General features: G+C 37.9%; 2 protein-coding genes across 2 annotated transcripts; one reads left to right on the plus strand and one right to left on the minus strand.

Moving 5' to 3' along the window:
- The first annotated feature begins 55 nt into the window (after positions 1-55).
- Positions 56-6,047, plus strand: LOC109068120 (BLOC-1-related complex subunit 6-like). Its single transcript, XM_019084979.2, has 6 exons — positions 56-133; positions 1,226-1,710; positions 2,450-2,930; positions 3,016-3,179; positions 4,403-4,486; positions 4,575-6,047. Exons 2-6 carry the CDS (start codon positions 1,237-1,239, stop codon positions 4,698-4,700), a joined length of 1,329 nt encoding a protein of 442 aa, XP_018940524.1. The 5' UTR covers positions 56-133; positions 1,226-1,236; the 3' UTR covers positions 4,701-6,047.
- A 1,350-nt stretch (positions 6,048-7,397) lies between these two features.
- Positions 7,398-11,676, minus strand: LOC109068093 (hyaluronidase-1-like). Its single transcript, XM_042729846.1, has 6 exons — positions 11,433-11,676; positions 9,442-10,027; positions 8,960-9,355; positions 8,750-8,840; positions 8,397-8,401; positions 7,398-8,263 (listed from the first exon to the last, which is right to left on the minus strand). The coding sequence occupies exons 2-6, from the start codon at positions 9,952-9,954 to the stop codon at positions 7,775-7,777; spliced, it is 1,494 nt and encodes a 497-aa protein (XP_042585780.1). The 5' UTR covers positions 9,955-10,027; positions 11,433-11,676; the 3' UTR covers positions 7,398-7,774.

An 11,676-nucleotide genomic window follows, 5' to 3' on the forward strand; every position in this document is an offset into this window, starting at 1 on the left:
CGCACGTCTTTTATATCATGAAGAGATTTATTTCAGAATGTTATGCGGAACTATAACGTCAACGTTGTTTCTGTACGACAACTATTTAGTGCGGACTCAGTTGGCAACCTTCATCCTGGGCGAAGAGCTGCAGGTAAATATTTAACTTCACAAATCCCTCATTGCATTACAAGCATCTGAAACATGACAGAACAACCCAAACTCAAGCTTAATATTAATAAGGCTGCAGGTTTTCGATGAAATTCAGAGGCCTGCATTACAGCTGCTAAAGCTTATCTTAAAGCTAACGTCAGGTGACCACTGTCGCTTCCTTCATCCGTTTATTAACATGTTTATTGTTTGGTTGATCTGCGTCTGGTTTGTCAGGTGGTGAAGCTGAATGTTTGTGAGAGTATCGATGTTTGTGCGTCATGATTTTTAAGACCCGCAAATCATTGTTGCTGGTGATTTCAGCGTCATATGATTTCAGTTCATCTGTCATTAGAGAGACACTTCATCACTAGATAAAATCTATTTAGGTTTCATTGCTTATGTCAGTAAGCATCTAGTAAACATCCAAATAAATTTATTAGCAACGAGTAAACTGACAGCTGTCAAAACAGACTCAGGAAACTGATCGAAGCACTTTATTATTCCTGTGATTACATATCAAAACTCAAGAACGTTCGTGAAAAATAAGGTTTTGTGTTTAATTGCACAACCATAATAAATAAAGAATAAACGAATAACTTTTTTTTTTGATGCTTTAATTGTTCACTGAAATAAAATATAATATAGAAAAAAATGGCAAACAACAAAATTACTAAAACTTTAAAATGTATGGAAAACATAAAATGCAATAATAAAACTAATTTCAAATATTATTAATAACTACAATATTATCTTAAAGATAGTAACATAATGCTGTCTTAAATTGATTGGATATGCAGTGTTGTCTAATATTATTTTCCCTATTGTGTAGTTTTAGAAGAAACATTTAATGATGCTGTTATAGATCATAAGCAGTGCCATATTTGCACACTCTTTGTATGGTATATTTACCATACAATAGCATGAAATATAAATTAGGAATGATCTGGTATATATTATCATTCTTATAGAGAAAGTATAACATATAAATTATCAAAAAATTTTGTTTGTACAAATTTTAATAAGAATGTATGTCTTGCATCACATTTAACTTTAGCTTTACATCACTAATGGTGATGATGATGATTTGTTGCAGCGGGTGGAGGGATGAGCCGTTCTTCTGTGACCGGTCAGGATTCGCAAGAAGCAAGCAATGGCGTGGACACCTCTGACTCTCCCAAGGCCTCAAGTTTGTCAGGACCTCATGGATTCGCCACCCAGGGGTTAATGTTTAGGGATGGGGCTGATTTTGAGCCTCACGAAGGATCGCCTGCCCTGTCAGAGACTCTCAAAGACACACTTTACCACATGGACTCATGTAGAGACAAACACACACTCCAGTCACACACAGATCAGTCAGAGTCACTGGTTCAACACAACCATTGTGCACATATTCCAACTGAAGAAAGCTCACACAAGGGCACGCACTCCTGCGAGACTGAGCTAAGACACGGCCGCTCTAAAAAAGAACAGGAAGAATGGAGGGGGCTGGAGGATGAGAGAAAGACAAGTGATGGAGAGGTGAACAGTATCAACAAGGGAGAGATCAAGCAAAAAAAGGAGACCCTTATTTCTGTACAGGTAAGGGGTTAGATCAAAGATTAATTAAATAATAGTGTATAAAGTAATATTATTAATAGGGTTGCAAAGGAGTGGAAAATTTCTGGAAACTTTCCATGATTTATTTGAAAAATTCAGAATTTTTTCAATTTTGCAACTATTATTAAAAAAAACCCAAACATTTATTTAAACTGACTAACATAATAATAATAATAATAATAATAATAATAATAATAATACAATTAATAACTAACATCATATTAATGAAATAATGAATAATAATTAAATAAGTCCTACAAATTATTAAATTTAAAGAGCTAAAACTGATCTATGCTTTGGTACTCCATTTAATTAAATTATAATAATTAATTACATATATACAACAATTAATAAAATGATTACATATAGTATTATAAATACTAAAATAATAATAAATAAAAAAATTCCACCAATTACATAATAATAGTAGTAACAATAATTTCCATAAATTACATTTAAGGAGTTAAATCAAATGTATGCTTTTGTACTCACTTTAAATACTAATTTATATATAATATAACAAATGTAAATAATAATAAATAATAAAATATTAAATCTAACCTTTTTAACAATATTTCCAATAAATTAATACATTTAATTCAGTTAATTTATTAATTAATAGTGAAATAATTCAACTTTATGTCCAACTTGTGTAACTCAAACATCTGTTGCTGTTTATCTTGAACTTTTTAATTAATAAACTGATCTGAACAAATTACAGCAAGTTGGTACGCTCTCAACCGAACAACTTCCAACTCGCTCAGAACATGATGAATGGGCCAATCCTGATTCTTTGGATGAAGTCCAGCCAGATGCTTCCATTTCTCCTGACGAGGCCCCTCCCCTTGTTCCAGCCCCTCCTCCTGACCAGGCCACACCCACTCTGCTGCCAGACCTGGATGATTCTCCGTGCCCGGCTCACGTGATGGCAGAGGTGCGAGTGCGGTCATTGCCAGAGCGAGATCGAGTTGTGCGTGGCATGCAGGACAGTAAGAGCCTGGATGAGATCAGTGGGGCTTGTGGGGGCGGGGCACGAGGAGGCGGGGCTAGAGGCGGACAGGTGGAGGGACGCAGAGCTACCATATCCAGCGCCCTCGAATTGGAGGGAACCGTCAGCCATGATGGAGATCTCACTCACTTCATCACCAAAAATCTTGAACAGAAGATTAAAATGAGCTCACGGCTGAGTCTGGACACAGATTGTGAGTATCTAAGGGTGTCAAAAAATAGTTTATTATTTGTTATGTAATGTACCAGTAATATTTGATCTGTGTGTGGCTACTTCAGCTGACTGTTCTGGGCCTGTGGTACGTGGTCGTGGCTCTTTGCGTCGGCCGGCTGATATTCCGCCCATTGACCCGTCAGTGCTGGTAGACCTGCACAAACACACACAGGATGTGGCTCAGAGTGTAGAACTGATGCTGCGAAGCCTCAATGGAACTATACAGAATGTGAGTGTTACCCTGGATCAAATACAGCCACCCAAAAAATATTTGGACACTTAATCCGCATTTCAAAATACCGAAACCAGTGCAGACTGCAAATAAATTGTGCTGTTCCTTTTTTTAGAACTAATTCCTAGCCATTTTTGAACTACTTTTTAGCCACATGATCTCAAGGTAATTTTTATTGACTATATAAAGTAAATTCCCCTCAACTTCACACTTCACCTTTTTCCACTGATGTTATTCTGGTGCTGGTTCCTGGCCAATTTGCATACTGTTTCACAGACTTCTACTACAGAAAACCAGCTCTGAGGCATTTATTGTTCCTGTCATGGCAAAGCTGAATTTTCAGCAGTCATTACTCCAGTCTTCAGTGTTACATGATACTTCAGAAATTATTCTAATATGCTAATATGAAACATTTAATATAAAACATTTTTCATGTTGAAAACAGTCATGCTACTTAATAGGGGAAGTCGTGGCCTAGTGGTTAGAGAGTTTGACTCCTAACTCTAAGGTTGTGGGTTTGAGTCTCGGGCCGGCAATACCACGAATGAGGTGCCCTTGAGCAAGGCACCAAACCCCTAACTGCTCCCCGGGCGCTGCAGCATAAATGGCTGCCCACTGCTCCGGGTGTGTGTTCACTGTGTGTGTGTGTGTGTGTTCACGGTGTGTATATGTGTGGACTTTGGATGGGTTAAATGCAGAGCATGAATTCTGAGTATGGGTCACCATACTTGGCTGTATGTCACTTCAATTCACTAATATGTTTGTGGAAACCATTATATATTTTTCAGGTTTGAACAGCATTTATCTGAAAAATAAATATTTTATACAATTATAAATGTCTTTACTGTCACTTTTCACTCATTTCATGTGTCTGTGCTGAAAGAATTAAATTCTTTCAAAAAAAATAAAAAATAAATCTGTCTGACCCCAAACTTTTGAACAGTAGTATATATAATTGAATTTAATATAAATTGTTATCTTTATTTTCTTATAGGAAGATCCAATCACATTGTAGGTTAAATGTGTGCAAAAATACAGAACATTTTTAAGGGTTTTAAAACTTGATAGCTTTTTCGGTGTCCAAATAATTTTTGGCTTTACTTATTCTGTATGCAACCCTCATTTTAACTCACTTATTCATTTATGCACATATTGCTTTGAATATGAATTAAAATCTTGTTTCTGCTTTGAATATGAATTAAAATCTTGTTTCTCTCCAGATGACTGCTTTAAGTGTGGGTTATATCCAGACCTACAGAGATTCTGTGGACAGTTTGGGAGAGTCAGTGGACATGAGTATAAAGGTGAGAGTGACTTGTATGCATCAAGTTGTGCTGAGTTAAAATTTTATTTTGTGTTTTGATCTTTGTGTGCTTGTGTATGTGTTTCCAGGGAATGTACACACTCATGGCACGCTGTGAGGAGTTAGATCGGTCCATGCAACCTATACATGCTCTAGCTGCTCAGATCAGAGACATCAAACGAACCCTTGATGCCCTAGAAACCATCTGCAAGTAACTATGGCAGCAAACCACACCCCCTGTCTGAGTGGGGACTCCACCCCTTGGGGAAAAGCAGTGGCTCCGCCTTCTGCAGTCATTCTGCTACACACCGTGCAATGGAACCATTTTGCTGATTATAATGTTTACTAGCAATGCTCTGCAAGTGCTCGTCCCCTTAGAGACAGCTTGTTTCTCACCCTTCCCCTTTGGATGCCACATCTTTAACCACCTTCTTTTGTTGTGGCTCCTCCCCTCTAGAATGTTCGCACAGCAAAATAGACTCCTCCCTGTGATTCATGCCGTCCAACATCCACAGAAAGCACTCTCTGTTGTTGGTGGCTTTTGGGCAACTGATTGGTGTTACCATTGCCCCTATTTATGAAGTCAATGTGTGTGTATGGAAATATCGAAGGGTATGTTGACAGATTGCGTGTTAAATGCACCATCTGTAATGGCCTCAAATTTAAGACATAGAGTAAAAGTTTATCACCAATATTTGTCAGTATGAAGGCCATGCTCTGTGTATACTTGTTCCTCCCGGACGTCAGTGTTTCTGCAGGATGGATGCTATGCATCCCAGATCAGTTATTTCACCTGAAACTAAATTCTGATATCATTTACTCACCTTCATGTTGTTTGAAACCTGTATGAATTTTTCTTCCATGGAGTGCCAAAGGAGAATTTTTGAAGACTGTGCTCACCATAAATCATGAGTAACAACTTACTTTTCAATCTGTTTCTTACACAAAGATATCGTATGACTTCGGAAGAGTTGTGCACACATCATATGAACTACTGTTATGAAGCACCTACATCTTTTTGAAGCTTGAAAGCTTCAGTCTACATTAAGAGTCTCCATTCATTAATTGCATGGAAAAGAGTGGCCAGGACATTCTTCAAAATATCTTCTTTTGTGTTCTTCAGAGGAAAGAAAGTCATACAGGTTTGGAACAACATGAGGGTGAGTAAATAATGGCAGAAGTGTAATTTTTTGGATGAACTATTCTTAACACAAACACTGGAAACGTCCACCTACAGATATTGGACTCTTGATTACTGTATTGAGAATAATGACAAATGTCCTGTCATTTGTTTCAACTGTTTTGTTGTCTGCAAGTGATTATCACAGGGAAAAACCCCACAAATCAGAGGAAGGTGAGGAGAGATTGGAGGCGGGTGTGAAAAAAGAAAAAATACAGGATGGGTGAAAGTTTCTTTTTGCAAATGATCTGTCTGTTCCTGTTTGAACCGTCTCTCTCTTTGTCGCTGTCTTGCTAACAAATAACCCTGATTTGTCCAACAGTCTGTGTCATCAATGTATATTTTAAATTATTATAAAACCAAAATAAATTTGCTAGAATGAGTCTTTATTTTTGTGAGTCTTCTCACTGCATACTAAGGTGAAAACTGTTCACTGCTTTTTGACATACAGTTGTTTTCTTTTGAGAGTCTTCTGCTGTTGCTGAGCTCAGTTAGCTGCATCCTGATCTGCACTATTAATCAGGGTGAAATTATCAGGGATAGAGCATATTGTTTGTGTGCATGTGTGTATGTGTGAGTGAGAGAGAGAGAGAGTTTGTGTCCTCATATGGCCCTGGATTAATTTATACTGGCAGATAAAAGGTTTTGCTCTGTCACCCCTTATAATCTCTGATGAATTCACAGATACGTAAACACATAGATCATGCACACATTTATTTTTTCAGTTTGGACATTGTAGTTGTTATCCATCTCCTAGTTGGTATTTGTTAATTTAACAAACCAGCAGATTTGCCTAGAAGTCATTTATATCTGTCACTGAATGTTTGGAAAGGCTTTACATTTTCATTATGGAGGATAGCGTTGTTTGGGACAGGCTGTTCAGATAAAGCGTAAATTTGGCTGACTTCTTTTTCTTTTTTTTCTTAAATGTAAAAGATAAATTGGAGACTAAACATTTGATTAGATTTTAGTTTAGACAGATAGAGGCCTGTTACACCCTGGCCCAGCTGCTTTCAGGACATTTTATGATTGTGCTATCGCTGTCCTGTCACGCGTCATACGCAGGTTTGACATTGTGTGTGTGTGTGTGTGTGTGTGTGTGTGTGTGTATATATATATATATATAAATATATATATATAAGTCATATAAGTTTATTTTCAATGTTTTTGAAAGATGTCTCTCATGCTCACCAAGGCTGCATTTATTTAATTGCAAAAGTGAAAACAGTCATATTGTGAAATACTACTACTAATTAAAATAGTTTTCTATTTGAATATATTTTAAAATGTAATTTATTCCTGTGATGGTAAAGCTGAATTTTCTTTTCAGCAGGCATTACTCCAGTCTTGGCTGTCACATGATCCTTCAGAAATCATTCTGATATACTGATTTGGTGCTCAAAAAACATTTCCCATTTTTTGCATTTTGAATGCAGTTATGCTGCTTAATAATTTTGTTGAAACCATATATATATTTTTGTAACAATGCAAATTTTTGATCAGTGTTTGATCATCTTTGCTGAATATAAGTATCAGTTTCTTTAAAAAATAAAAAAAGATCTTACTCCAGAATATTTGAAAGGTAGTGTATGATATGAAGGGTTAATGCAGACATATTTGTAAAATAATCTGTTTTCATGATGGAAAAAGAAAGGTATAATATTAACTCTAATCACAATTGTTTTTGCAGAATAAAAATAATCAATTTATTTGTTTAAAAATGTATTCAGCACATAGTTAGTCTGTTTGAACTGGGTCTATTTTAATGGCTACCGTTCTTCAAAATATCATCTTTTGTGTTCAACAGAACAAACTCATAGAGGTTTGGAACAAGTAGAGGGTCAATGATGGCACTATCCCTTTAAAAAACTTTATCTAAAAAAAGTTTTGTAGTTCATATTCAAGTGTGATTCAGAACAGATCTGTTCATTCAGTCATGTTCAGAGTGTGAATCTAAATCTGTCTTTGAGATTGTCTTTCACAGAAGCTATCCTCTTAACAGAGTTATTCTTTTGGGTATTTATATTAAAATTCTATTTGCAATTAGCAATCAAAGTCAAGGCCAACAGAGGTTCACAAAAGTTCCTACAGCCTCCAGCTGTCTTCTCGTCAAACATAATGAAGAACCAGTGACGAGAGAAGGATGATGGGTGTATTAAGTGCAGAATTGCCGCTGTCCACTGGCTGCTTGGTAGGCACTACTGTGACTGGAATCACTGGAACTGCTGTACTCTGACTGTGGCTCATCCCAACCACTGTTTTCACTGTTGGTGATGTTATTTTCCCTCGGTTTTCCAGCACCACGCCTGATTCTTGATCCGCTGCTGCACCCTCCAAGGCTTCGAACCACTTGCAGCGGAAGTCCTTCTTCCAGAGGTCTATGTAAGCAGTGGGAAGCTCTCCCGTGGCCCGGACACCTTCTGCTCCGTGTGGGAGAAGCATAAAGTGGGCTGAAGGAAGATGCAGGTATGTGGGGTCCTCAGGTTTCTTACGCACACAGCGTCCACGGCCCTGACACAATGAGACTCCACAGAGACGTGCTGCAGTTGTCACATTGACAGCATATGGGCCAAGAACCTGACGAACATACGAGCCGAACTCCAAGAATTATATATAAAACACACACACACACATGTAAAAAATAACACCTCTTACAGGAATCTGTAATGACTAATGAAAAGTCTTATAATGAATAAACTAGAAGGTGGAGAGGTATGCATGTATACTACACGCAAGCTGTTTCTGACTTTTTATAAATCAGAACTACAGTAAAAACAGAAGTGTTGTGAAATGTTTTTATAATTTAAAATACTTGTTTTCTATTTGAATGTATTATAAAACATGGTTTATTTTTGTGATGGCAAAGTTTAATTTTAAGCAGCCATTACTCCAGTCTTCAGACTCATGTGATATTTCAGAAATGATATGCTGATACTTTTGATCTTTTGTAAAGTTATAAATATCTTTATTGTCAACTTTCAAAAATAAAACACACCCTCTAAAAAAAAAAGTTCAAAAAAAAATAAAAAACACCAAAAACTTTAAAATTACACTACAAAAATACAAAAAATATAAAAATAACACCTGTTTTAAAAGCTAATAAGGATTTTTCCCATATTATGACTCCAGATGCTCCCATAGCAGCACTCTCTCCAACTGTGTTCACCAGATCAATCTGATACACATTCAATACAAACATAAGAGGTTGTACTGAGTCCTTAATAAAGTCCTTATAAGGTACACATATAATATTATATTGGCTTACTCAATAGATTACAACTTACTACTCATTACCTCTGAGAGAAAGGAGTTAGAAGTGATGTACACAATCTTGATCAGTGGAAACACAGGAAGATCAAAGGTAGTCCCTGCAAGAGCCGCCACTCGTAAAGCCTCTCTGATCTGATTGGTTGCGTAAAGCCATGTCCCTTTAGTGCCCTCTGGCAGCTTCTCCAGTGAGAGGGCTGGATAGAGGGCACCGCTTCGCTTCCACAGCCACATCAGCTCATCATTAAGGGCCATCTCTGCCGCAGGGCACCGTCCCGTGTAATTGGCTAATGCTATCTGGGTGGAGTCAAAGTTATAGCAGTTAGGAAATGGGGCCATTCCCCATAATCTTTGTGGACGGAATCTCTTCACCTCCTGCAGGGTTTCCATCATAATGGACTGTGCTGCTGCTTCAAAGTCAACCTGACAGGAAATGAAATCATATGATTGATTTATACAACAGAATGCAGAATGATAGTCTCTGAAATATCATAACATGTTGTGATCACCTGTGACCATTTCTCCACTTCCTCTGTGCTCCAGTCTGGAAAAAATCGCCGGAGAAGTGCCCTCGACTCCACAAGATACTTTGTTTTAATTTCCCTGTTCCTGTTCCACTGAGGTGTCCACTCCTGCCAGCGCAGCACCCCTAAACCAGGTGCTCCTGCTTGGGGTAATGAGGCCGTCAGGTCGCCCTCCACCCTCTGGAGGTGAAGGTCAAGGCTGGTGTGTTGTGGTAGGCCACCGTTGACAGGACGATCCTGTGCAGTGAAATATGGGTAAAGTCCTAGTGTGTCCTCATAAAATATTGCCACACGGCCTTCCCACTCCATCCCAAATGCAGCTGGGTCAGGCCGACCCAAACAGTCTTTATCTGGAACCCCCCATAGCACCAGGAAAGGCTGGCCGGCAAGAAGAGGGGCCCGGGCAGGACCGCAGACACATGGACAAGTGAAGAGACAGAGGAGGAGGAATAGAAGAGAAAGGGAGAGGAGGATGAGCGTGTGTTTTCTTCCAGCCATTGAGCTGAGCAAGAGGTTTCAGGGCCCCTCACCCCAAAACTCGCACAAAAGCCTCCTTGGAGAGGAATAATGTCTGGAAATAAAGACAGAGAGACATCTTTGGTAAGGTATTTATTTCCTTATTTTATAGAGAAGTTATAATTTTGTGAGGATTTCTGTTTTGGCGTGTTTGTGTCCATAATGAAACTTGGAGCAATTCAACATTGACTTCAGTTGCACATTGTTTTATGAATTTTAAATAAACAAGATGCTTTCAGGTTAAACACCTGAAATTAAGGATAACCTGTAGACAGAAATATTCCATCCCATGCTCTTAAAGTTTGGGGAGCTCAGGGCTAGTTATCACAAAATCTATATCTCATTAATTATAATTGAAGGTATAGATTTTAATCTGATTTCTTGTGATATGCATGTTAACACAAAAGGTCAATTCATGTGAATGTGTATTTACTTAGAATATTTTATATAATTCAGATATATGTCTTTGTTTTTCCAATTTTCAACAGCCTTTTTGTGAGACATTGTCTGCTACAAAAGGTTAATAATACCAAAAAAAACAAAAAAAGTGTGAAGTCTGAAAGAAAAGTATGAACACAAGTCCCTGTTTACCAATTGAAAATATAGAGCTGCGACGCTACGTCAAAGGAAACAAAGGGAGACACTTTAAGATAATTAATTGCTAACAGGATTAATTAGTGCTGCCCAAATTCAGCGATGAACACTCTTTAAATTGTACTACAACGAGTCTGCAATTCATAAGCTTTTCAACAGAGGGCGCCAGAGAGCCAAGCAACGCCTGCGTCTCATGAAACTGACGCAACATATTTATCCATCTCTTTACCGATGTAACTTCAAAAAAACTGCAGCAACATACTAATTTCCACTTCGCTATTCGGTAGTTACTATTTTTTTAATGGTTTAGGAAGTTTAGCAGCTATTCTGTTCGTGTATTCCTTGAAAACACAGTCCACTGCTGCACCCATCCTAAAATAGTCCAAAAAAAAAAAGGGAAACCATAGTTTATACCTCAATTAGTACAGTTATTTCTACTTCAATAAGCTGTACTTATTCAGTATTATTAATTTATTATGGTTTAACAATAACTGTTGTAGATAATAGCCATGCCACATAGTTATATATGTGTAATGAACTGAACGCAACGTGAAATGAGTGCCTTTCTCTGAATAGGCTCTCTGAAATTGAAACCGAAGGACCTGAAAGCAATGTTATCATTCTCAAACATTTAGAAGTTGTATTGTTTTGTTTTTCATCTGGTTAAACATTACTATGTCAAAGTAAGCTTTTGTTGTTGGGTGTTTTAAGCCAGTTCCTGCTTTTAAGGAAGCGGCTGGGAATTGACAATTTCCATCTGATTTATCTAACATTTGGAGCACAACAGAATTTTTTAACTTATAGTTTGGTTTCCCTCCTCAGGTGCTTGAGGAGATGGGATTGGAGTGCTGGATTGTGTTACTCACCTCTGCATTGGCAGATCAGGTGTGTGTGCCTGGATCTCCAGGTCAAAGAATCCAGAAGGAAAGGTCAAGATGATGAGGACTCCTCTGAATGGGGAATAATAAGAAATGAGCGTTTCTGTGCAGGTTTGTGTGTTCGGGTCTCCTGGCTCGGTACAGGAAGCCACAGAAGGTATAGACTTCAGCCCAACCATGAGGGATGAGATGACAGGCTGTCCTGACAAAAGAATGGATGAAGTGACATAAG

This window comes from Cyprinus carpio, chromosome B8 (assembly GCF_018340385.1).
Source record: "Cyprinus carpio isolate SPL01 chromosome B8, ASM1834038v1, whole genome shotgun sequence".
Taxonomy (NCBI): domain Eukaryota; kingdom Metazoa; phylum Chordata; class Actinopteri; order Cypriniformes; family Cyprinidae; genus Cyprinus; species Cyprinus carpio.